Here is a 26,220-nt window from a genome sequence, read left to right as displayed (position 1 = left end):
TTCTGGGCAATTAGTTGATTTTTGCAAGCACTAACACTTCTCTGTGTATAGTAGAGACCTTGAGAGTTTTGTAACTTTCAGATACTCAAATTGTGGATTCTGTTGCAATTAAAAATATTTCCAGGCCTGAAATTTTTTTGGATGTTGCATGCGGGCAGCCTAAGTTATCCTGCAAGAGTTTCTTGATGAATTCTATTGCAACTACAATATGTGCTCTCTCATGTAAAGTCAGGTTGTTAGAAGCTTTTCTGCAAACTCAAGATACACCTTACTTTTCACCTGGTGTGGATGCATTTCTCATGTTTAGTGAGATCTCTTTTCTGAGTATAACGTTTCTGGCTTTCCCCTCCTGTATATGGCTTTAGTCCAGTGTGAATTCTCTCATGTGAAATGACATTGTATTCAAGACTGAACCTTATCTACAATTCAGAACACACATAAGGCTTTCTTCCCCCGTGTGAGTTCGCTCAAGTCAAGTGAGAAGTAATTTGTAACCAAAACATTGCTTGCATTTCGATAAGGTTTTTCCCCAGAGTGGGATCTCTCATGAAGCATAACACTGTCTTTCAGATTCAACCTTTTATGTCATAAGGATTTTCTCCAGTGTGGAGTTTCTCATGGTGAAATAGCGTTTTTCTCTGCAGCTTTTCTGGCATTCAGAACACTAATAAGGTGTTTCATCAGTATGGAGTCGCTTATAGTTAGTGAGGCTGTGCCTATCAAATAGGAATTTCTGGCATTCACAGAAATTGGTAATGTTTTTCCCCTGTGTGCGACTGCTCATGTAGAGTGAGATTGAGTTTATAATTGATGATTTTCTGGCATTCGGAGAACTGAATCATTTTGATGGTGTGTTTTCTTATGGCGCTAGTAACCATCTCTACCTCTGAATCTTTTCTGACATTTAGAGCACTGATAATTTTATTCACCAGTGTGGATTCTCACATGTTCAGTGAGATATGATTTTTGGCTGAAACATTTTTGGCATTCGGAGCACTGATAAGGTTTTTCCCCAGTGTGGGTTCTTATATGCTGAGTGAGACTGCTTTTTTGAATGAAACATATCTGGCATTCAGAGCACTGATAAGGTTTTTCCCCAGTGTGGATTTTTATATGCTGAGTGAGACGGCTTTTTACACTGAAACATATGTGGCATTCGGAGCACTGATAAGGTTTTTCTCCAGTGTGGATTTTTATATGCTGAGTGAGACTGCTTTTTTGAATGAAACATATCTGGCATTCAGGACACTGATAAGGTTTTTCCCCAGTGTGGATTTGTATATGCTTAGTGAGACTGCTTTTTACACTGAAACATATCTGGCATTCGGAGCACTGATAAGGTTTTTCCCCAGTGTGGATTCTTATATGCACAGTGAGATGGCTTTTTTGACTGAAACATTTGTGGCATTCCGAGCACTGATAAGGTTTTTCCCCAGTGTGGATTCTTATATGCTGAGTGAGATCCCTTTTTTGCCTGACACATATCAGGCATTCAGAGCACTGATAAGGTTTTTCCCCAGTGTGGATTTTTATATGCTCAGTGAGATTGCTTTGTTGACGGAAACATTTGTGGCATTCAGAGCACTGATAAGGTTTTTCCCCAGTGTGGGTTCTTATATGCTGAGTGAGACTGCTTTTTTCACTGAAACATGTGTCGCATTCAGTGCACTGATAACGTTTTACCCAAGTGTGGGTCCTTGTATGTTTAGTGAGTCTTTTTTTGTCACTGAAACATTTCTGGCATTCAGAGCACTGATAAGGTTTTTCCCCAGTGTGGAATCTCACATGTGCAGTTAGAAGTGATTTAAGTTTGAAATGTTTTGGGCATTCAGAGCACTGATAATGTTTTTCCACAGAGTGGGTTAATGCATGTTGATATAGACTCGCTTTGACTCTAAAGCTTTTCTGGCATTCAGAGCACTGAAAAGGTTTTTCCACAGTGTGGATTCTCATATGCTCAGTGAGATAAGATTTACGCCTGAAACTTTTTTGGCATACTTTGCACTGAGAGTGGTTTTCCCCTGTGTGCATTCTGCCAAATTCTGTGAGATATGATTTATGGCTGTATCTTTTTGGGCACAGGTAACTTTTTTCCCTAACTTCGGTTATTTTGCCTCAATTTTAAAGTCGGGCTTGTTTAGATAATGTTCAGCACTTATCTCTAAAAGAAATTGTGTGTAATCTTCTCAACACTTGAATTGAGCAAAAAATGTCGGGAAGCAGTCCTGTAACACCTGTTGAAATCTTTCTAACAGATAATAGTCTTTAGGTAATAGCCTCTCCGGCAGCAACTTAATTTGTGACTGAAGTTTTTCTCAAATCTATTTGTATAGGTTCTTAGCAATGCAGTAATAAGGTGTTAGTCTGATATTTAATGATTAAACTGATAAGTACCTTTTTGCACTGGTGTAATGGCAGTAACTGAGGGCTTTAGAACGTGCAGAGTACTATTGTGGATCATTAGTCGCAGAACATCAGTTCCTTCTACTCTTTCTATGTTTGGGGTAAGTTTAAGGTTTGTAGTTCTGAGGATGAGGATTTATTTACATTAGATATAGCGCAACAGTGCTCCTTTAATCCATTTTTATATTTAACAGTTTTACATATGACTCCTGCACAACAGATAATGTTGAGGCGATTTACATAGAATTACAGAACAGTACACAATAAAAAGGAAACAATCTGAGATGGTCATTAACACAATAAAGTGGTGAATTTTTAAGGTTTTCGCAAGAAAGAGCAGAGTGGGTGAAGGTGTTTTATATCCCGAGGCAGATAGTCTCAAACTTGCGTAACTGGTTAAAAACGGTTGTTGAACAAAGGTGATTTCCCAATCTTTTGGTTGTTAACGTGTCAGCTTCGGAGTCTTCTTTCAGCGTGTTTTCTTTGATGGTATCCAGAAGAAACCTTTAGTTGTAACTTTCTTTTATGTAGTGTGTGCTTCCTCTCTAAAATTACATGATGCTTTAGATGAACGTTATTCTGTCATGCTGAGGCAATTTGTCTTTCTGATAATATTTCAGATGAGGATGCTGAAGCAGTCTTTCTACATTATTTCTGATGCTGTGTGCACAGATATGGCTTTGCTCTGGGTTAATGAAATGCAAAATTAAAGACTTCACTTACAGGTATAGTACTTTCCTCGCCACACTTAGATTTTTGGAAATTGTTTAAACGTAGAATGCTGGATGTTCTTCAGTTTTTCAAAATAATACTTCTTATGGCACTGACATTCAGTTGCTTAGTGCTAAATCTTGCTTTCTTCGTCCGTAATTTCAATCACCTATAGTATTAAAATTAAATAGTTAATACATGTACATTTCCAAAAATATAATTTACAAGCCAAATCAATGCAGAATTTTGAATATGCTGAGCTGTTTTTCAGACAGAGCAGAGTGCAGAATGGTAGCATGAGAGTACTTGGATGTAGGAGTGAGGTTTTGTAGAATTTTCAACATTTTATTAAGCTCACAAAGGATACATGTACCCTATGGAGTTGCAACATCGAATCCCAAAGGCAGATTTGAAAGTCATATGGACTGGTACCAAACAGATATTAAAAAACTATATTCTATTAATTAATTTGTAATGCAGATTTCAGGGAAGGGAATGACTCCTCCACGGACAACAGGAGTTTTCCCCTGCCCTGAGTTACCACCTACTTGTATCTGGTTTCCTGACTTTTGAGTTGTGGCCTCTGCCTCAAGCAAATCTATTGTGTGTTGCGAGGACTATGCCTAGACCAGGGGTCTCCAACCTTTTGTGTAGTCAGAGCTACTTCTGGCCAGTGAAAATCGTCGTGAGCTACTGAACCCGAAGCAACTCGCGCATTTTTCCGAGAGACCCCCCCCACGCCCAGTTTCATTGACTTTAAGCCTAATTTCATCAGAGCCCATACTGTGCATTTCTGCCCTCCATTTCACTCGTTTTTTGTGCCTTTCTGCCCTCTGTTTCACTCGTTTTCCCCTTGTTTTTTGTGCACTTCTGCACTCTGTTTCACTCGTTTTTTGTGCCCTTCTGCCCTGTTTCACTCGTTTTTTGTGCCCTTCTGCCCTCTGTACCCTCGATTTTGTGGCCTTCTGCTCTCTGTTTCACTCGTTTTCCCCTTGTTTTTTGTGCACTTCTGCCCTCTGTTTCACTCGTTTTCCCCTTGTTTTTTGTGCCCTTCTGCCCTCTGTTTCCCTCGTTTTTTGTGCCTTTCTGCCCTATGTTCCACCCGTTTTCCCCTTGTTTTTGTGGCCTTCTGCCCTCTGTTTCACTCGTTTTTCCTTTGTTTTTTGTGCCCTTCTGTCCTGTTTCCCTTGTTTTCTGTGGCCTTCTGCTCTGTTTCCTTCGTTTTTAATGCCCTTCTGCCCTCTGTTTCCCTCGTTTTTTGTGGCCTTCTGCCCTCTGTTTCACTCATTTTCCCCTTGTTTTTTGTGCCCTTCTGCTCTGTTTCCCTCGTTTTTAATGCCCTTCTGCCCTCTGTTTCACTTGTTTTTTTTGGCCTTCTGCTCTCTGTTTCACTCGTTTTCCCCTTGTTTTTTGTGCCCTTCTGCCCTCTGTTTCACTCGTTTTCCCCTTGTTTTTTGTGGCTTCTCAACTCTGTTTCACTCGTTTTCCCCTTGTTTTTTGTGCACTTCTGCACTCTGTTTCACTCGTTTTTTGTGGCCTTCTGCCCTGTTTCACTCGTTTTTTGTGCCCTTCTGCCCTCTGTACCCTCGATTTTGTGGCCTTCTGCTCACTGTTTCACTCGTTTTCCCCTTGTTTTTTGTGCCCTTCTGCCCTCTGTTTCACTCGTTTTCCCCTTGTTTTTTGTGCCCTTCTGCCCTCTGTTTCCCTCGTTTTTTGTGCCTTTCTGCCCTATGTTCCACCCGTTTTCCCCTTGTTTTTGTGGCCGTCTGCCCTCTGTTTCACTCGTTTTTCCCTTGTTTTTTGTGCCCTTCTGTCCTGTTTCCCTTGTTTTCTGTGGCCTTCTGCTCTCTGTTTCCCTCGTTTTAATGCCCTTCTGCCCTCTGTTTCACTTGTTTTTTTTGGCCTTCTGCTCTCTGTTTCCCTCGTTTTAATGCCCTTCTGCCCTCTGTTTCACTGGTTTTTAATGCCCTTCTGCCCTCTGTTTCACTTGTTTTTTTTGGCCTTCTGCTCTCTGTTTCACTCGTTTTCCCCTTGTTTTTTGTGCCCTTCTGCCCTCTGTTTCACTCGTTTTCCCCTTGTTTTTTGTGCCCTTCTGCCCTGTTTCCCTCGTTTTTTGTGCCTTTCTGCCCTCTGTTCCACCCGTTTTCCCCTTGTTTTTGTGCCCTTCTGCCCTCTGTTTCACTTGTTTTCCCCTTGTTTTTTGTGCCCTTCTGCCCTCTGTTTCCCTCGTTTTTTGTGCCTTTCTGCCCTCTGTTCCACCCGTTTTCCCCCTTGTTTTTGTGCCCTTCTGCCCTCTGTTTCACTTGTTTTCCCCTTGTTTTTTGTGCCCTTCTGCCCTGTTTCCCTCGTTTTTTGTGGCCATCTGCCCTGTTTCACTCGATTTCCCCTTGTTTTTCGTGCCTTTCTCCCCTCTGTTTCCCTTGTTTTTTGTGCCCTTCTGCCCTCTGTTTCCCTCGTTTTTTGTTTGTTGCCTTCTGCACTTTGTTTCCATCGTTTTTCGTGCCCTTCTGCCCTCTGTTTCCCTAGTGTTTCGTGCCCTTCTGACCTGTTTCCCTCGTTTTTTTGTGCCTTTCTGCCCTCTGTTCCACCCGTTTTCCCCTTGTTTTTGTGGCCTTCTGCCGTCTGTTTCACTCGTATTCCCCTTGTTTTTTGTGCCCTTCTGCCCTGTTTCCCTTGTTTTCTGTGGGCTTCTGCTCTCTGTTTCACTCATTTTCCCCTTGTTTTGTGCCCTTCTGCCCTCTGTTTGCCTCGTTTTTTGTGGCCTTTTGCCCTCTGTTTCACTTGTTTTCCCATTGTTTTTTGTGCCCTTCTGCCCTCTGTTTCCCTCGTTTTTTGTGGCCTTCTGCTCTCTGTTTCACTTGTTTTTTTTGGCCTTCTGCTCTCTGTTTCACTCGTTTCCCCCTTGTTTTTTGTGCCCTTCTGCCCTCTGTTTCACTCGTTTTCCCCTTGTTTTTTGTGCCCTTCTGCCCTCTGTTTCCCTTGTTTTTTGTGCCTTTCTGCCCTATGTTCCACCCGTTTTCCCCTTGTTTTTGTGCCCTTCTGCCCTCTGTTTCACTCGTTTTCCCCTTGTTTTTTGAGCCGTTCTGCCCTCTGTTTCCCTAGTTTTTTGTGCCTTTCTGCCCTCTGTTCCACCCATTTTCCCCTTGTTTTTGTGCCCTTCTGCCCTCTGTTTCACTCATTTTCCCCTTGTTTTTCGTGCCCTTCTGCCCTGTTTCCCTTGTGTTCTGTGGCCTTCTGCTCTCTGTTTCACTCGTTTTCCCCTTGTTTTTTGTGCCCTTCTGCCCTCTGTTTCACTCGTTTTCCCCTTGTTTTTTGTGCCCTTCTGCCCTCTGTTTCCCTCGTTTTGTGTGCCTTTCTGCCCTATGTTCCACCCGTTTTCCCCTTGTTTTTGTGGCCTTCTGCCCTCTGTTTCACTCGTTTTTCCCTTGTTTTTTGTGCCCTTCTGTCCTGTTTCCCTTGTTTTCTGTGGCCTTCTGCTCTCTGTTTCCCTCGTTTTAATGCCCTTCTGCCCTCTGTTTCCCTCGTTTTTTGTGGCCTTCTGCCCTCTGTTTCACTCATTTTCCCCTTGTTTTCTGTGGCCTTCTGCTCTCTGTTTCCCTCGTTTTTAATGCCCTTCTGCCCTCTGTTTCACTTGTTTTTTTTGGCCTTCTGCTCTCTGTTTCACTCGTTTTCCCCTTGTTTTTTGTGCCCTTCTGCCCTCTGTTTCACTCGTTTTCCCCTTGTTTTTTGTGCCCTTCTGCCCTCTGTTTCCCTCGTTTTTTGTGCCTTTCTGCCCTCTGTTCCACCCGTTTTCCCCTTGTTTTTGTGCCCTTCTGCCCTCTGTTTCACTTGTTTTCCCCTTGTTTTTTGTGCCCTTCTGCCCTCTGTTTCCCTTGTTTTTTGTGCCTTTCTGCCCTCTGTTCCACCCGTTTTCCCCCTTGTTTTTGTGCCCTTCTGCCCTCTGTTTCACTTGTTTTCCCCTTGTTTTTTGTGCCCTTCTGCCCTGTTTCCCTCGTTTTTTGTGGCCATCTGCCCTGTTTCACTCGATTTCCCCTTGTTTTTCGTGCCTTTCTCCCCTCTGTTTCCCTTGTTTTTTGTGCCCTTCTGCCCTCTGTTTCCCTCGTTTTTTGTTTGTGCCCTTCTGCACTTTGTTTCCATCGTTTTTCGTGCCCTTCTGCCCTCTGTTTCCCTAGTGTTTCGTGCCCTTCTGACCTGTTTCCCTCGTTTTTTGTGCCTTTCTGCCCTCTGTTCCACCCGTTTTCCCCTTGTTTTTGTGGCCTTCTGCCGTCTGTTTCACTCGTATTCCCCTTGTTTTTTGTGCCCTTCTGCCCTGTTTCCCTTGTTTTCTGTGGGCTTCTGCTCTCTGTTTCACTCATTTTCCCCTTGTTTTGTGCCCTTCTGCCCTCTGTTTGCCTCGTTTTTTGTGGCCTTTTGCCCTCTGTTTCACTTGTGTTCCCATTGTTTTTTGTGCCCTTCTGCCCTCTGTTTCACTCGTTTTCCCCTTGTTTTTTGAGCCGTTCTGCCCTCTGTTTCCCTAGTTTTTTGTGCCTTTCTGCCCTCTGTTCCACCCATTTTCCCCTTGTTTTTGTGCCCTTCTGCCCTCTGTTTCACTCATTTTCCCCTTGTTTTTCGTGCCCTTCTGCCCTGTTTCCCTTGTTTTCTGTGGCCTTCTGCTCTCTGTTTCACTAATTTTCCCCTTGTTTTGTGCCCTTCTGCCCTCTGTTTCCCTCGTTTTTCATGCCCTTCTGCCTCTGTTTCCCTCGTTTTTTGAGGCATTTCTGCCCTCTGTTCCACCCGTTTTCCCCTTGTTTTTGTGGCCTTCTGCCCTCTGTTTCACTCGTTTTCCCCTTGTTTTTTGTGCCCTTCTGCCCTGTTTCCCTTGTTTTCTGTGGGCTTTTGCTCTCTGTTTCACTCATTTTCCCCCTGTATTGTGCCCTTCTGCCCTCTGTTTGCCTCGTTTTTTGTGCCCTTCTGCCCTCTGTTTCACTTGTTTTCCCATTGTTTTTTGTGCCCTTCTGCCCTCTGTTTCCCTTGTTTTTGTGCCTTTCTGCCCTCTGTTCCACCCGTTTTCCCCTTGTTTCTGTGGCCTTCTGCTCTCTGTTTCACTCGTTTTCCACTTGTTTTGTGCCCTTCTGCCCTCTGTTTCCCTCGTTTTTCGTGCCCATCTGCCTGTTTCCCTCGTTTTTTGAGGCCTTCTGCCCTCTGTTTCACTCGTTTTCCCCTTGTTTTTTGTGCTCTTCTGCCCTCTGTTCCCCTCGTTTTTTGTGCCGTTCTGCCCCGTTTCCCCCGTTTTTCGTGCCCTTCTGCACTCTTGTTTCCCTCGTTTTTTGTGGCCTTCTGTCCTCTGTTGCACTCGTTTTCCCCTTGTTTTCCGTGCACTTCTGCCTTCTGTTTCCCTCTTTTTATGTGGCCTTCTGCTCTGTTTCACTCCTTTTCCCCTTGTTTTTTGTGCCCTTCTGCCCTCTGTTTCCCTCGTTTTTGTGGCCATCTGCCCTGTTTCACTCGTTTTCCCCTTGTTTTTCGTGCCTTTCTGCCCTCTGTTTCCCTTCTTTTTGAGACCTTTTGCTCTCTGTTTCACTCCTTTTCCCCTTGTTTTTTGTGCCCTTCTGCCCTCTGTTTCGCTTGTTTTCCCCTTGTTTTTTGAGCCCTTCTGCCCTCTGTTTCCCTTGTTTTTTGTGCCTTTCTGCCCTCTGTTCCACCCGTTTACCCCATGTTTTTGTGCCCTTCTGCCCTGTTTCACTCGTTTTCTCCTTGTTTTTTGTACCCTTCTGTCCTCTGTTTCCCTCATTTTTTGTGCCTTTCTGCCCTCTGTTCCACCCGTTTTCCCCTTGTTTTTGTGCCCTTCTGCCCTCTGTTTCACTCGTTTTCCCCTTGTTTTTTGAGCCGTTCTGCCCTCTGTTTCCCTAGTTTTTTGTGCCTTTCTGCCCTCTGTTTCCCTTGTTTTTTGTGCCTTTCTGCCCTCTGTTCCACCCGTTTTCCCCTTGTTTTTGTGCCCTTCTGCCCTCTGTTTCACTCGTTTTCCCCTTGTTTTTTGAGCCGTTCTGCCCTCTGTTTCCCTAGTTTTTTGTGCCTTTCTGCCCTCTGTTCCACCCATTTTCCCCTTGTTTTTGTGCCCTTCTGCCCTCTGTTTCACTCATTTTCCCCTTGTTTTTCGTGCCCTTCTGCCCTGTTTCCCTTGTTTTCTGTGGCCTTCTGCTCTCTGTTTCACTCGTTTTCCCCTTGTTTTTTGTGCCCTTCTGCCCTCTGTTTCACTCGTTTTCCCCTTGTTTTTTGTGCCCTTCTGCCCTCTGTTTCCCTCGTTTTTTGTGCCTTTCTGCCCTATGTTCCACCCGTTTTCCACTTGTTTTTGTGGCCTTCTGCCCTCTGTTTCACTCGTTTTTCCCTTGTTTTTTGTGCCCTTCTGTCCTGTTTCCCTTGTTTTCTGTGGCCTTCTGCTCTCTGTTTCCCTCGTTTTAATGCCCTTCTGCCCTCTGTTTCCCTCGTTTTTTGTGGCCTTCTGCCCTCTGTTTCACTCATTTTCCCCTTGTTTTCTGTGGCCTTCTGCTCTCTGTTTCCCTCGTTTTTAATGCCCTTCTGCCCTCTGTTTCACTTGCTTTTTTTTGGCCTTCTGCTCTCTGTTTCACTCATTTTCCCCTTGTTTTTTGTGCCCTTCTGCCCTCTGTTTCACTCGTTTTCCCCTTGTTTTTTGTGCCCTTCTGCCCTCTGTTTCCCTCGTTTTTTGTGCCTTTCTGCCCTCTGTTCCACCCGTTTTCCCCTTGTTTTTGTGCCCTTCTGCCCTCTGTTTCACTTGTTTTCCCCTTGTTTTTTGTGCCCTTCTGCCCTCTGTTTCCCTTGTTTTTTGTGCCTTTCTGCCCTCTGTTCCACCCGTTTTCCCCCTTGTTTTTGTGCCCTTCTGCCCTCTGTTTCACTTGTTTTCCCCTTGTTTTTTGTGCCCTTCTGCCCTGTTTCCCTCATTTTTTGTGGCCATCTGCCCTGTTTCACTCGATTTCCCCTTGTTTTTCGTGCCTTTCTCCCCTCTGTTTCCCTTGTTTTTTGTGCCCTTCTGCCCTCTGTTTCTCTCGTTTTTTGTTTGTGCCCTTCTGCACTTTGTTTCCATCGTTTTTCGTGCCCTTCTGCCCTCTGTTTCCCTAGTGTTTCGTGCCCTTCTGACCTGTTTCCCTCGTTTTTTTGTGCCTTTCTGCCCTCTGTTCCACCCGTTTTCCCCTTGTTTTTGTGGCCTTCTGCCGTCTGTTTCACACGTATTCCCCTTGTTTTTTGTGCCCTTCTGCCCTGTTTCCCTTGTTTTCTGTGGGCTTCTGCTCTCTGTTTCACTCATTTTCCCCTTGTTTTGTGCCCTTCTGCCCTCTGTTTGCCTCGTTTTTTGTGGCCTTTTGCCCTCTGTTTCACTTGTTTTCCCATTGTTTTTTGTGCCCTTCTGCCCTCTGTTTCCCTCGTTTTTTGTGGCCTTCTGCTCTCTGTTTCACTTGTTTTTTTTGGCCTTCTGCTCTCTGTTTCACTCGTTTCCCCCTTGTTTTTTGTGCCCTTCTGCCCTCTGTTTCCCTTGTTTTTTGTGCCTTTCTGCCCTCTGTTCCACCCGTTTTCCCCTTGTTTTTGTGCCCTTCTGCCCTCTGTTTCACTCGTTTTCCCCTTGTTTTTTGAGCCGTTCTGCCCTCTGTTTCCCTAGTTTTTTGTGCCTTTCTGCCCTCTGTTCCACCCATTTTCCCCTTGTTTTTGTGCCCTTCTGCCCTCTGTTTCACTCATTTTCCCCTTGTTTTTCGTGCCCTTCTGCCCTGTTTCCCTTGTTTTCTGTGGCCTTCTGCTCTCTGTTTCACTAATTTTCCCCTTGTTTTGTGCCCTTCTGCCCTCTGTTTCCCTCGTTTTTCATGCCCTTCTGCCTCTGTTTCCCTCGTTTTTTGAGGCATTTCTGCCCTCTGTTCCACCCGTTTTCCCCTTGTTTTTGTGGCCTTCTGCCCTCTGTTTCACTCGTTTTCCCCTTGTTTTTTGTGCCCTTCTGCCCTGTTTCCCTTGTTTTCTGTGGGCTTTTGCTCTCTGTTTCACTCATTTTCCCCCTGTATTGTGCCCTTCTGCCCTCTGTTTGCCTCGTTTTTTGTGCCCTTCTGCCCTCTGTTTCACTTGTTTTCCCATTGTTTTTTGTGCCCTTCTGCCCTCTGTTTCCCTTGTTTTTGTGCCTTTCTGCCCTCTGTTCCACCCGTTTTCCCCTTGTTTCTGTGGCCTTCTGCTCTCTGTTTCACTCGTTTTCCACTTGTTTTGTGCCCTTCTGCCCTCTGTTTCCCTCGTTTTTCGTGCCCATCTGCCTGTTTCCCTCGTTTTTTGAGGCCTTCTGCCCTCTGTTTCACTCGTTTTCCCCTTGTTTTTTGTGCTCTTCTGCCCTCTGTTCCCCTCGTTTTTTGTGCCGTTCTGCCCCGTTTCCCCCGTTTTTCGTGCCCTTCTGCACTCTTGTTTCCCTCGTTTTTTGTGGCCTTCTGTCCTCTGTTGCACTCGTTTTCCCCTTGTTTTCCGTGCACTTCTGCCTTCTGTTTCCCTCTTTTTATGTGGCCTTCTGCCCTGTTTCACTCCTTTTCCCCTTGTTTTTTGTGCCCTTCTGCCCTCTGTTTCCCTCGTTTTTGTGGCCATCTGCCCTGTTTCACTCGTTTTCCCCTTGTTTTTCGTGCCTTTCTGCCCTCTGTTTCCCTTCTTTTTGAGACCTTTTGCTCTCTGTTTCACTCCTTTTCCCCTTGTTTTTTGTGCCCTTCTGCCCTCTGTTTCACTTGTTTTCCCCTTGTTTTTTGAGCCCTTCTGCCCTCTGTTTCCCTTGTTTTTTGTGCCTTTCTGCCCTCTGTTCCACCCGTTTACCCCATGTTTTTGTGCCCTTCTGCCCTGTTTCACTCGTTTTTTGTGGCCTTCTGCTCTCTGTTTCACTTGTTTTTTTTGGCCTTCTGCTCTCTGTTTCACTCGTTTCCCCCTTGTTTTTTGTGCCCTTCTGCCCTCTGTTTGACTCGTTTTCCCCTTGTTTTTTGTGCCCTTCTGCCCTCTGTTTCCCTTGTTTTTTGTGCCTTTCTGCCCTCTGTTCCACCCGTTTTCCCCTTGTTTTTGTGCCCTTCTGCCCTCTGTTTCACTCGTTTTCCCCTTGTTTTTTGAGCCGTTCTGCCCTCTGTTTCCCTAGTTTTTTGTGCCTTTCTGCCCTCTGTTCCACCCATTTTCCCCTTGTTTTTGTGCCCTTCTGCCCTCTGTTTCACTCATTTTCCCCTTGTTTTTCGTGCCCTTCTGCCCTGTTTCCCTTGTTTTCTGTGGCCTTCTGCTCTCTGTTTCACTAATTTTCCCCTTGTTTTGTGCCCTTCTGCCCTCTGTTTCCCTCGTTTTTCATGCCCTTCTGCCTCTGTTTCCCTCGTTTTTTGAGGCATTTCTGCCCTCTGTTCCACCCGTTTTCCCCTTGTTTTTGTGGCCTTCTGCCCTCTGTTTCACTCGTTTTCCCCTTGTTTGTTGTGCCCTTCTGCCCTGTTTCCCTTGTTTTCTGTGGGCTTTTGCTCTCTGTTTCACTCATTTTCCCCCTGTATTGTGCCCTTCTGCCCTCTGTTTGCCTCGTTTTTTGTGCCCTTCTGCCCTCTGTTTCACTTGTTTTCCCATTGTTTTTTGTGCCCTTCTGCCCTCTGTTTCCCTTGTTTTTGTGCCTTTCTGCCCTCTGTTCCACCCGTTTTCCCCTTGTTTCTGTGGCCTTCTGCTCTCTGTTTCACTCGTTTTCCACTTGTTTTGTGCCCTTCTGCCCTCTGTTTCCCTCGTTTTTCGTGCCCATCTGCCTGTTTCCCTCGTTTTTTGAGGCCTTCTGCCCTCTGTTTCACTCGTTTTCCCCTTGTTTTTTGTGCTCTTCTGCCCTCTGTTCCCCTCGTTTTTTGTGCCGTTCTGCCCCGTTTCCCCCGTTTTTCGTGCCCTTCTGCACTCTTGTTTCCCTCGTTTTTTGTGGCCTTCTGTCCTCTGTTGCACTCGTTTTCCCCTTGTTTTCCGTGCACTTCTGCCTTCTGTTTCCCTCTTTTTATGTGGCCTTCTGCCCTGTTTCACTCCTTTTCCCCTTGTTTTTTGTGCCCTTCTGCCCTCTGTTTCCCTCGTTTTTGTGGCCATCTGCCCTGTTTCACTCGTTTTCCCCTTGTTTTTCGTGCCTTTCTGCCCTCTGTTTCCCTTCTTTTTGAGACCTTTTGCTCTCTGTTTCACTCCTTATCCCCTTGTTTTTTGTGCCCTTCTGCCCTCTGTTTCACTTGTTTTCCCCTTGTTTTTTGAGCCCTTCTGCCCTCTGTTTCCCTTGTTTTTTGTGCCTTTCTGCCCTCTGTTCCACCCGTTTACCCCATGTTTTTGTGCCCTTCTGCCCTGTTTCACTCGTTTTCTCCTTGTTTTTTGTACCATTCTGTCCTCTGTTTCCCTCATTTTTTGTGCCTTTCTGCCCTCTGTTCCACCCGTTTTCCCCTTGTTTTTGTGCCCTTCTGCCCTCTGTTTCCTTGTTTTTTGTGGCCTTCTGCTTTGTTTCACTTGTTTTTTTTGGCCTTCTGCTCTCTGTTTCACTCGTTTCCCCCTTGTTTTTTGTGCCCTTCTGCCCTCTGTTTCACTTGTTTTCCCCTTGTTTTTAGTGCCCTTCTGCCCTCTGTTTCCCTCGTTTTTTGTGCCTTTCTGCCCTCTGTTCCACCCGTTTTCCCCTTGTTTTTGTGCCCTTCTGCCCTCTGTTTCATTCGTTTTCCCCTTGTTTTTTGTGCCATTCTGCCCTCTGTTTCCCTAGTTTTTTGTGCCTTTCTGCCCTCTGTTCCACCCATTTTCCCCTTGTTTTTGTGTCCTTCTGCCCTCTGTTTCACTTGTTTTCCCCTTGTTTTTCGTGCCCCTCTGCCCTGTTTCCCTTGTTTTCTGTGGCCTTCTGCTCTCTGTTTCACTCGTTTTCCACTTGTTTTGTGCCCTTCTGCCCTCTGTTTCCCTCGTTTTTCGTGCCCTTCTGCCTCTGTTTCCCTCGTTTTTTGAGGCCTTCTGCCCTCTGTTTCACTCGTTTTCCCCTTGTTTTTTGTGCCCTTCTGCCCTCTGTTTCCCTCGTGTTTCGTGCCCTTCTGACCTGATTCCCTTGTTTTTTTGTGCCTTTCTGCCCTCTGTTCCACCCGTTTTCCCCTTGTTTTTGTGGCCTTCTGCCCTCTGTTTCACTCGTTTTTCCCTTGTTTTTTGTGCCCTTCTGCCCTGTTTCCCTTGTTTTCTGTGGGCTTCTGCTCTCTGTTTCACTCATTTTCCCATTGTTTTTTGTGCCCTTCTGCCCTCTGTTTCCCTCGTTTTTTGTGGCCTTCTGCTCTCTGTTTCACTTGTTTTTTTTGGCCTTCTGCTCTCTGTTTCACTCGTTTCCCCCTTGTTTTTTGTGCCCTTCTGCCCTCTGTTTCACTCGTTTTCCCCTTGTTTTTTGTGCCCTTCTGCCCTCTGTTTCCCTCATTTTTTGTGCCTTTCTGCCCTCTGTTCCACCCGTTTTCCCCTTGTTTTTTGCCCTTCTGCCCTCTGTTTCACTCGTTTTCCTCTTGTTTTTTGTGCCGTTCTGCCCTCTTTTTCCCTAGTTTTTTGTGCTTTTCTGCCCTCTGTTCCACCCATTTCCCCCTTGTTTTTGTGCCCTTCTGCCCTCTGTTTCACTCGTTTTCCCCTTGTTTTTCGTGCTCTTCTGCCCTGTTTCCCTTGTTTTCTGAGGCCTTCTGCTCTCTGTTTCACTCGTTTTCCACTTGTTTTGTGCCCTTCTGCCCTCTGTTTCCCTCGTTTTTCGTGCCCTTCTGCCTGTTATCCTCGTTTTTTGAGGCCTTCTGCCCTCTGTTTCACTCGTTTTCCCCTTGTTTTTTGTGCCCTTCTGCCCTCTGTTCCCCTCGTTTTTTGTACCCTTCTGCCCCGTTTCCCCCGTTTTTCGTGCCCTTCTGCCCTCTTGTTTCCCTCGTTTTTTGTGGCCTTCTGTCCTCTGTTGCACTCGTTTTCCCCTTGTTTTCCGTGCCCTTCTGCCTTCTGTTTCCCTCTTTTTATGTGGCCTTCTGCCCTGTTTCACTCCTTTTCCCCTTGTTTTTTGTGCCCTTCTGCCCTCTGTTTCCATCGTTTTTGTGGCCATCTGCCCTGTTTCACTCGTTTTCCCCTTGTTTTTCGTGCCTTTCTGCCCTCTGTTTCCCTTGTTTTTTGTGACCTTCTGCCCTCTGTTTCACTTGTTTTCTCCTTGTTTTGTGACCTTCTGCCCTCTGTTTTCCTCGTTTTTTGTTTGTGCCCTTCTGCACTCTGTTTCCCTCATTTTTCGTGCCCTTCTGCCCTCTGTTTCCCTCGTGTTTCGTGCCCTTCTGCCCTCTGTTTCCCTCGTTTTTTGTGCCTTTCTACCCTCTGTTCCACCCGTTTTCCCCTTGTTTTTGTGGCCTTCTGCCCTCTGTTTCACTCGTTTTCCCCTTGTTTTTTGTGCCCTTCTGCCATGTTTCCCTTGTTTTATGTGGCCTTCTGCTCTCTGTTTCACTCATTTTCCCCTTGTTTTGTGCCCTTCTGCCCTCTGTTTCCCTCGTTTTTCGTGCCCTTCTGCCCTCTGTTTCCCTCGTTTTTTTGTGGCCTTCTGCCCTCTGTTTCACTGATTTTCCCCTTGTTTTTTGTGCCCTTCTGCCCTCTGTTTCCCTTGTTTTTTGTGGCCTTCTGCTCTCTGTTTCACTGTTTTTTTTGGCCTTCTGCTCTCTGTTTCACTCTTTTTCCCCTGGTTTTTTGCGCCCCTCTGCCCTGTTTTACTCGTTTTCCCCTTGTTTTTTGACCCCTTCTGCCCTCTGTTTCCCTTGTTTTTTGTGCCTTTCTGCCCTCTGTTTCACCCGTTTTCCCCATGTTTTTGTGCCCTTCTGCCCTGTTTCACTAGTTTTCCCCTTGTTTTTTGTGCCCTTCTGCCCTCTGTTCCACCCGTTTTCCCCTTGTTTTTGTGCCCTTCTGCCCTCTGTTTCACTCGTTTTCCCCTTGTTTTACGTGCCCTTCTACCCTGTTTTCCTTGTTTTCTGTGGCCTTCTGCTCTCTGTTTCACTCGTTTTCCCCTTGTTTTGTGCCCTTCTGCCCTCTGTTTCCCTCGTTTTTCGTTCCCTTCTGCCGCTGTTTCCCTCGTTTTTTGTGCCCTTCTGCCCTCTGTTTCACTCGTTTTCCCCTTGTTTTTGTGCCCTTCTGCCTGTGGTTTTCCTCGTTTTTTGTGCCCTTCTGCACTGTTTCCCTCGTTTTTCGTGCCCTTCTGCCCTCTGTTTCACTCGTTTTTTGTGGTCTTCTGTCCTCTGTTGCACTCGTTTTCCCCTTGTTTTCCGTGCCCTTCTGCTGTCTGTTTCCCTCTTTTTATGTGTCCTTCTGCCCTGTTTCACTCGTTTTCCACTTCTTTTTCGTGCCCTTCTGCCCTCTGTTTTCCTTGTTTTTTGTGGCCTTCTGCTCTCTGTTTCACTCGTTTTCCCCTTGTTTTTTGTGCCCTTCTGCCCTCTGTTTCCCTCGTTTTTTGTGGCCATTTGTCCTGTTTCACTCGTTTTCCCCTTGTTTTTTGTGCATTTCTGCCCTCTGTTTCCCTTGTTTTTTGTGGCCTTCTGCTCTCTGTTTCACTCGTTTTCCCCTTGTTTTGTGCCCTTCTGCCCTCTGTTTCTCTCGTTTTTTGTTTGGGCCCTTCTGCACTCTGTTTCCCTCGTTTTTCGTGCCCTTCTGCCCTGTGTTTCCCTCGTGTTTCGTGCCCTTCTGCCCTCTGTTTCCCTTGTTTTTTGTGGCCTTCTGCCCTCTGTTTCCTCGTTTGTCGTGCCCTTCTGCCCTCGTTTTCCACTTGTTTTTTGTGCCCTTCTGCCCTCTGTTTTCGTCATTTTTCGTGCCCTTCTGCCCTCTGTTTCATTCGTTTTCCACTTGTTTTTCGTGCCCTTCTGCCCTCTGTTTCCCTCGTGTTTCGTGCCCTTCTGCCCTCTGTTTCCCTCATTTTTTGTGGCCTTCTGCCCTCTGTTTCACCTGTTTTCCCCTTGTTTTTTGTGCCCTTCTGCCCTCTGTTTCCCTCATTTGTCGTGCCCTTCTGCCCTCGTTTTCCACTTGTTTTTCGTGCCCTTCTGCCCTCTGTTTCCCTCATTTTTTGTGCCTTTCTGCCCTCTGTTTCACTCGTTTTCCCCTTGTTTTTTGTGCCCTTCTGCCCTGTTTCCCTTGTTTTCTGTGGCCTTCTGCTCTCTGTTTCACTCACTTTCCCCTTGTTTTGTGCCCTTCTGCCCTCTGTTTCCCCTCGTTTTTTGTGGCCTTCTGCCCTCTATTTCACTCGTTTTCCCCTTGTTTTTTGTGCCCTTCTGCCCTCTGTTTCCCTTGTTTTTTGTGGCCTTCTGCTCTCTGTTTCACTTGTTTTTTTTGGCCTTCTGCTCTCTGTTTCACTCGTTTTCCCCTTGTTTTTCATGCCCTTCTGCCCTCTGTTTCACTTGTTTTCCCCTTGTTTTTTGTGCCCTTCTGCCCTCTGTTTCCCTCGTTTTTTGTGCCTTTCTGCCCTCTGTTCCACCCGTTTTCCCCATGTTTTTGTGCACTTCTGCCCTGTTTCACTTGTTTTCCCCTTGTTTTTTTGCCCTTCTGCCCTCTGTTTCCCTCGTTTTTTGTGCCTTTCTGCCCTCTGTTCCACCCGTTTCCCCCTTGTTTTTGTGCCCTTTTGCCCTCTGTTTCACTCGTTTTCCCCTTGTTTTTCATGCCCTTCTGCCCTGTTTCCCTTGTTTTCTGTAGCCTTCTGCTCTCTGTTTCACTCGTTTTCCCCTTGTTTTGTGCCCTTCTGCCCTCTGTTTCCCTCGTTTTTCGTGCCCTTCTGCCTCTGTTTCCCTCGTTTTTTGTGGCCTTCTGCCCTCTGTTTCACTCGTTTTCCCCTTGGTTTTTGTGCCCTTCTGCCTGAGGTTTCCCTCGTTTTTTGTGCCCTTCTGCCCTGTTTCCCTCGTTTTTCGTGCCCTTCTGCCCTCTGTTATAATGCATGCTTGTTGTGTTGTCCATTCGGATCAACATTGAAGCTCCTTGAATGAAGGTGCGAAAGGACTTAAGAGCCAGGAATATCACCAGTAACTCCAAAAGGTTTATGTGCCAAGTTGGTGGGTGTCCCATTTCCCCGTGACTGTGAGGGCTTGAAGATGCGCTACCCACCATTCGAGAGAGGCATCTGTCGTGAGGATGAAACTTGGAGCATCCACTACAAACAAACGGCCTGCTGAGATGTTAGGTATGCAAGTCCACCATAGCAATGCTCTTTGTATCTGGGACGTGATGTTGATGACATTGTCGAAGGACGCGGAGACTTGTTGCCACTCGTTGTCGAATTCCTCCTTTAAGGGTCTCATTTTGAGGCAACAGTTGCGAATTAGGGGAATAGGGGAAGACAGCATCTACAGAAGCGATTTGAACTGTTGAACAGAAACTTACTATTTTGTGCGCAGGAGAGTTGCCAGTTTGGAAATCCGCTGTTGCCTTCCGTTTGAGACAAAAGCCCTTGTTTGCTGTGTGTCTATGATGGCCCCCAGATGGGCAGGAGGAGGAACTCTGGGGGGAGAATTTGAAGGAATTTCACAAATTCCAGAGTGTGGCCTCTGGACACTATGTCCAAAACCCATCTGTTAGAAGGGGCGATCCTAGAGGGCCAGGTTAGTCTCTCCCGACCACTCCGTGAACCACCTCTCCCACAAATAATGCCGAGTCTTAACGCGAGGTCCTCGCCGGGGAGGACTTAGAGTCTAGGATCGTACACACTGAGTTCACACCCCACTTATGAACGGACACCACACAGTTGCTTTCAATAAGTAAGTTCTTTATCAACAGTAGAGATTTAGGCAAAATGCGATTGAGGGATCGTAAAGTCTCAGTGATGAGGAAGAGGGAAGCGGTACAGTCTCGATCTTTAGGCCAGCACAAAGCGTACCCTGCGCACAGCTCTCAATCCTGGAGCCGGGGGATACGGAAGATGGCGACCGTACTGGCTGTTCTACTCACTTCTTCTCGAACCCGGTCGTGGTGGTAGCGTCAATGGTCCAGCCGGCGGACCAGAGTACTCCTTGAGCCGCGACGAGGTCAGCAGGGTTCGATCCGGAGTGAAAAGAGTGTCTGTCAGTTCTTGAGGAGCCGCAACCATGTCAGCAGGGCTCAGGTTGTTCAACGAATGTCCTTTAGAGTTCAAGGATGAGCCGCAAAGAGGTCAGCAGGGCTCCGAGGTTCCAGTTCCTTCTTCACGAGGATGAGCCGTGACAGCGTCAGCAGGGCTCGATAAGGTCCAGGTTTTCAGTCTTCTCCCCAAGGGTTGAGCCGCGATCAGATCAGCAGGGCTCTCTTGTCCAGGATACAACTGACTACTAGTTCTTGGACGAGCCTTGATATAGCGCAGTGCCCCTTTGATGTCCGGACCCTCGCAGGCGGGGATCCCTTGCCTCAGGGCTGGTCATTCGAGGGTTCCGTCGGCTGGCTCTTTGATCCTTTAGAAGATGTGCCCGGGGATTCCCAGACGCCCATCAGGGTCTGGAGCCAGTTCTCGGGGAGGCCAAAGGCCACCAGCCCAAACCAGCCCACAGGGGAAGGCCAGAGGTGTGAGAGAAACCAGTCTCCCAGGGGAGGCCGGAGGTGCAATCGAAACTCCTTGTCTTATCTCACTCAGGAAGTCCTCTATCCCCAGCCGGGCATGGCGCGTCTGAAGCCTAAGTTTCGCAGGGCCTTATAATCAGGTAGCAATAAATACTGGGAACTGCTGTTATATTTCCTCTGACGTCAAGACTGGTTAAAAGCTACTTCTTTTCAGCAAGAAGTACAAACAAAGATTATTGACATGCCTTACGACGGCGAATGACTTTTTGGCCAGCACATTGATGACGCCCGCCAGGCAATAAAGAAAGACACTGACCCAGCAAGTGCTCTCGGCACTCTACAGTTTAAAAATCCGCCCTTTGGTACCGCGAGGGGTCGTGTCTCCTCTTTTTTTTGGGGAGGTTACAACCAATACCGGCAAGACCAACCCTTTCAAGGCCAACCGCGCTACTCCTCCTCCTTGGACCAGCAGTCATTTCGACAACCTTAGGCTGTTTCTTACAAGCAGTACAGAGGGAAATCCTCCTTCACAGGTAGAGATTGCTCAAAAAAGCAGTGATCACTGCCAACCGCTCTTCCCAGCAATCCGACCAAATTTGGACGGCGGATATCCCATTTCTTCTCCAATTAATCCACAATAACTACAGATAGATGGTGTTGGACCTGGCCTTGTGGCGTGGTTCCCCCCGTTCCTCAGCACCCTGATAGCCTAGCCACGCACCCAGAAACCCCTGGTCGTCCCGTCCCCTGTCCGCCCCGCTCCCTACTCGACCCTACCACCAGGCGACCATCCCCGCATTCCGCCATCCCTCTCCCCGGTACCGGGCGCCCAGAACCTGCATCAACCTACAGGGCCCCCGGTCGCCATTACCCCTCCCGAGGTCCCTGACTCCCTAGACCTTCCGTTGGATCCCCACCGAAACCAGGAAAACAGTCACACAGGCCCTCGTCACCAGCTGTCTGGACTACGGAAACACCCTCTATGCGGGAACCACAGCCAAGATCCTGAAGAGACTGCAGCGCATCCAGAATGCCTCAGCACGACTCATCCTGAACATCCCCCGCCGCAGCCACGTCTCTACCCACCTGAAAGACCTGCACTGGCTCCCAGTCAACAAGAGGATCACGTTCCGACTCCTCACCGACGCACACAAGGCTCTCCATGAAACAGGCCCGAAATTCCTCAACAGCCGCCTCACCTTCTACACACCCACCCGCCAGCTCCGTTCCGTCAGCCTCGCCCTCACATCCATCCCTCGAGTTCGGAAGTCCACCATCGGAGGAAGATCCTTCTCCTACCTGGCGGCCAAGACATGGAACTCCCTCCCCACTCACCTACGGAAGACCCTGGACCATCTCTCCTTCAGGAAACAACTCAAGACCTGGCTGTTCGAGCAGTAGTGCCCCCCCCCTCAGCGCCTTGAGACCCTCTCGGGTGATTCCATTGGAAAGAAGTTTTCCACCATGGCGGCAACTACTTTCCGGGCGGCCAAGGGACGGATGCGAGGGCGAGGCTGGCGGAACGGAGCTGGCGGGTGGGTGTGTAGAAGGTGAGGCGGCTGTTGAGGTATTTTGGGCCTGTGTCGTGGAGAGCCTTGTGTGCGTGGGTGAGGAGTCGGAACGTGATCCTCTTGTTGACTGGGAGCCAGTGCAGGTCTCTCAGGTGGGAAGAGATGTGGCTGCGGCGGGGGATGTTCAGGATGAGTCGTGCTGAGGCATTCTGGATGCGCTGTAGTCTCTTCAGGATCTTGGCTGTGGTTCCCGCGTAGAGGGTGTTTCCATAGTCCAGACGGCTGGTGACGAGGGCCTGTGTGACTGTTTTCCTGGTTTCGGTGGGGATCCAACGGAAGATTTTTAGAAGCATGCGTAGGGTATTGAAGCAGGTAGACGAGACGGTGTTAACTTCCGAGAGTGTCCGAAGTAGAAAAACAATGTATAACATAATGCTTGTCCAAGAGAAATGACATGATGTCCTGATTTAGACATTCCAAGATAGTGGAATAACATTCTCGCGAATGATGGCGATAATCTGTGTCCGTTTTTATTTAACTGTGCACCGTATAAACAAGACACATCTAATTAACAACATTAGGTGTTACACAACTGATATTTTGGGCACTCAGGTGACAATACCATCTGTCCCGTGTGAGATTTAAATATTTAGATTCACAAACTGAGTGAGGTAATAACAGCGCACAAATACGGTTTCGATTATACAATTTTTTGGCAAGATATTGAAAATATATCAATATATATGATGAACTGGTGTGTTTAAGATGGCCCTCACTTTTTGAGCAACATGTATTGCTCAGAGTTGATTACACTTCCGGGTCACATGGTTCAATCCCAGTGGTGCAGCACATATAGGCTATCGCTGACGTGACGCACTGAGAGTTCGACAGACTGCGCTGGATTGAATCTGTGAAATAAGTGAGGCTAGCATGAATGGTACTAAACTCAAGCGCGTCTCTCTAATGATAACCTGAATGCTAGACTTTACGTGTCTGCGATTCATTTAGGTAGCAATTGTAGTGAAGACAGGTTTCACTTTGGTCAATTTGCACTAATATTGCCTTTTTCTTACACTGAATATGACACAACCTATATTACCAAGGCCGGTAAACAAAACCTGGGTCAGACTTTGCCCAGTACGGCTAAACACAACTGTAAGAACTTGTTTTGCTGAGCCATCGAATGAGAACATCTCAATACCTCTATTAGTATTAACCCTGGATATACATCGAGAGATATGTGTGTGAGGCAACCATAATATGATGTAGAAATATAACAGCAGTTCCCAGTATTTATTGATACCTGATTATAAGTTGCCCATCTAGATTAAATCGTAATAAGGCTTGAGGTAGTGCAGCGTGTAGATAGAAACTACTAAATACAAATGACATATGTAAATTATGTCTAGATCTGAAGCATAAAAACTGCCCAAAGCCAAAGACTGGAGGACATTTGATCTTCGAACTATAGTAACTCCAAATCTAGTCCTGTGGATAAGTATAAGCAGGTAATAGCTCCATTGAATAATTAAGCAAGATAGTCCACTTATTATATATATATTGACTTCTGTTTTTAGACTGATAACAGGATCTCCAAAGAAACTTATTTAATTGTTGGTGGATATATACCAGGTCACACTTGGACCACATTGTGAAGTAAGCTGCCTAGAATTTACTACTGTGATTTTTTCTAAATGAAAGAAGACAATTGTATGAGGAAGGGTACATCTTCCTTTTACAATAACTTAATTGGAATAATAAGACAATTATTTGCCTCAGAGATGGGAGGCATTTGTTGAAACACGGTTATTTTTTAAATTTTGTTGAATTTCTATTGACTGTATTAATCAATTGCAATGATATATATGTAATTTGGTGGTTGGGCCAGGTGGAATGGGAAATGCTACTTACCAGTATGCATCTGTCCTTGGCATGTAGAGTTGCAGAGTCACACACTGTGCATAGATCGCCATCTGGTGTTGGGACCAGATGTTTGCACTTTGTTGTTGTCCTGGAAAAGTCTTTGGAAGTCACGAGGTAGGTGACTCCTCCTTTGTACCATAGTGCGCATGGGCATCGGCTGAATCAGCGCTGTGTCGTTATTCCTGCTTTCCAAAATCAATAAAATTAGTTATCAAAAAAGGATTTTTTTGCCGTAAATCATCAGTTGGCAAACTCCTTCACCCAAACATCAGACCTCATCATCCAAAATTATACTTTAGTCATACAAAAGCGTGGGAATCAAAGGACGAATTTACAGAACCTTGATGCAAAATAAAGACACCGTGAAGTTGCTAAACTCCTGTGGGTCTGTTATTCCTCAATTCACTTCTGGACAGGCCAGCAGTTTTGAAAATAATTGAAGGTTTTTTACAAATAGACAAGAAATGCACTGTAGCACTCTCCAGGCAACCTTGAAATGTCTCCTATGAACATGTAGAGCTGTATTAAATAGAGCTTTTCTGGAGGCCAAACTTTAATCAAGTCTCCTTGGAGGGCAGAAGTTTTAAACAGTAATACCAAGGAAAAGTTGTAGGATTAACTCCGATATTATCTAGAATGAGGAGAGATGAAGGTCTAGAACGTATTCTTAATCCAAATAGAAAAGAATATGGAGCCTTGGGCCCTTATTCAGAGTTTGGCAGACACAATTATAAACGTGGCGGATGTCCAGTCTGCAATATTACCAATGCATTAACGTTAATGGCTCTTCAAATATGGGAGGTGGGAGACCCACCACATTAGGAAGGAGTCCCCTGCCCTCCAAACTCTAAATAAGGCACTTGCTCAGCATTGGAAGCGTCTATTTTAAGGCTAGCGCTGAGTAGCTGATAGTTACCAGTGGTCGGCAAAATGTTATACGAGCTGCACAGTTACACAGATCTCGGTTGAAACCCTTAGTACAAACAGAGAGTAGAGGTAATAAAGAAACTGTACGGGCAGGATTGAAATGAAATGAAATGAAAAAGGCTTCTATATAGCGCATGGCTACCCAGAGGCAGGACTAAAGGAGGGGCCCTTAGGGAAAGAGACAGGTCTTCAGCTGTTTACGGAAAGCCAGGTGGTTAGATTCTTTCCGGAGAGAGAGTGGTAGGGAATTCCAAAGCTTAGCGGAATTGAATTAACTAGTTCTCTGTGACGATTGGTTCAGCGGTCAGTACCACTTTCTTTCTTTAGCGCTTGGACGCCTCAGGGCAGCAATCGCGCTTTATAAATCCTCCTTTCATTTCATTTCATTTCATTGTATGAGGAGTCGCAACCACTCGATCTGGCCCTCATTATTCTATGAACCTCTGCCAAGTGGAGCTCGTCAGAGCGAAGTCTTCTGGAGGCCTTGTAAGGTCTAACCAGGGCCCTGATGAGGGGTGGACCGTTTCCCTTCAGAGATTTATGGGCGACGCATTGAGCCTTAAAGCGGATTCTCTCCTATACCGGGATTGGTATGTTACTGACCAAACTCACTGGAGAAAAGAGAGGATTAAAAAATAGGATCTACCACATGGGATGGACCAATCAAAGTGATTTAGATCTGCGTTTAACATTATCAGTAAACAGAACCAGATGAGCTGACAACCTGCTCATGCCAGAGTGAAAACAGAATCATGTGTAGGCAGGCTACTGCACATGCAGCAAATTAATATGGCCTACTCCAGACAATTATAAAATTCTATATTCATTCTACTGACCTCCCGACAAATTAAACAAGAAAATCTTGCCACTAACATAAATGCACTAAACACACAGGGCCAGACGTAGGTAATCCCAGATTACTGATTCTTAAATACCGAATCATACCGATTCGGTATTTAAGAACTGGCAATCGGGATGTAGGTAATTTTACTGAATTAATTACCGAATTGGTATGATTCGGTAATTACCGAATCGGTATTTACCGATTCGGTAATTGCCATTCATTCCTATGTGCCTGGAGGCCCATAGGAATGAATGTCAATTACCGAATCGGTAAATACCGATTCGGTAATTGGGGGAAACATAGAAGGGTGGCACGGTGTCACTTTGACAGCCTGTTGCACCCCTCAATTGTGCATGGGTGCACATGTTGCAGACATACATGCCCTTAGGGCATGTATGTCTGCAACATGGCACTGTTTTAAAAGCCAAAAAAATGCTTTTGAAAGGGTTTTCATTATTTACCACCAACTTCTAGTTGGTGGTAAATAACGACTTCTTAAACCCCTGTAGCACTGATTTAAGTGCTACCTACATGTCAAAATACAGATTCGATAATTTTACAGAGTTGGTATTTTACCGAATCTGTAAAATTACCGATTCTGTATTTTAACATGCCCCTACATCCCAAAATCAAAATACTGGTCGGTAACGGCCGAAATCGGCCGTTACCGACCGGTATCTGCCTTCCTACATCTGGCCCACAGTCTCTAGCTGCTGCTAATATCAAGTGCACATACTTTCAAGATATCATCTGATGACTACAGTCTCACCCACATCCTTCATCTAACTTAAACTCCCCACTAAGCCCACTCATCATTCACTCCACACTCTCTACCACTAACCTTACTTTGTACTTTCCTCTAAGATCACCACTTTTGGGAACACCCTGCTACTTCACTTACTGCCCCTCATCTCTCTTTTATCTCTTTGCTGAACACTCTCACTTTAATTCTTTTTCTCACCTAGAGAACTGATTGCAATCCTCAAATCAGCCAATCCATCTTGCACACCATCTGACCTCTTCATGGGCATGAATGTTAAACACTTTTTGGATAAATTTCTCAGCTGAACCTCACTACTAAATCTCTCCAGCTTAACTAATATCTATTCACTGCTTCAAAACTGCTATTGTATTATTCCTTCTCAAAATCTTACTTGTGACGGTTTGTCACATGGCTCAGTTAGGCCCAGGGAGAAACGCTGCCATTTTAACATGGACACGTTCGACAAAGTTGCCTTTTCTTTCACATGATGACTTTTGACGCATTTGCATCTGTGAAAGTGAAGTATTAGTTTCTATGAAACTACATTTGCTTTCGAATTCCACTTCGTAAGAACACTATCAATACACCTTGACCAACTACGGTCTGAACATACATTGTACAGATGAGACGGTTTGTTATTCGTCCATGAGGCGAAG

The 26,220-nt window shown here is 46.2% G+C and overlaps 1 protein-coding gene across 1 annotated transcript in view; it reads right to left on the bottom strand.

The window, feature by feature from the left end:
* Positions 1-142: 142 nt before the first annotated feature.
* Positions 143-26,220, bottom strand: part of LOC147737334 (uncharacterized) — a 42,558-nt gene continuing 16,480 nt past the window's right edge. The window contains exons 4-5 of the mRNA XM_086925710.1: positions 23,019-23,212; positions 143-3,283 (exon numbers count right to left, since the gene is read on the bottom strand). Of these exons, the coding sequence (XP_086781836.1) occupies positions 922-2,031 (1,110 nt within the window). The 5' untranslated portion in view covers positions 2,032-3,283; positions 23,019-23,212 and the 3' untranslated portion in view covers positions 143-921. The remainder of the gene's footprint in view (positions 3,284-23,018; positions 23,213-26,220) is intronic.

Source organism: Lissotriton vulgaris, chromosome 1_1, assembly GCF_964263255.1.
Source record: "Lissotriton vulgaris chromosome 1_1, aLisVul1.2, whole genome shotgun sequence".
NCBI classification, from domain to species: Eukaryota; Metazoa; Chordata; class Amphibia; order Caudata; family Salamandridae; genus Lissotriton; species Lissotriton vulgaris.
Note: the sequence above shows the minus strand (reverse complement) of the source record. Positions and strands in the feature narration are given on the sequence as shown.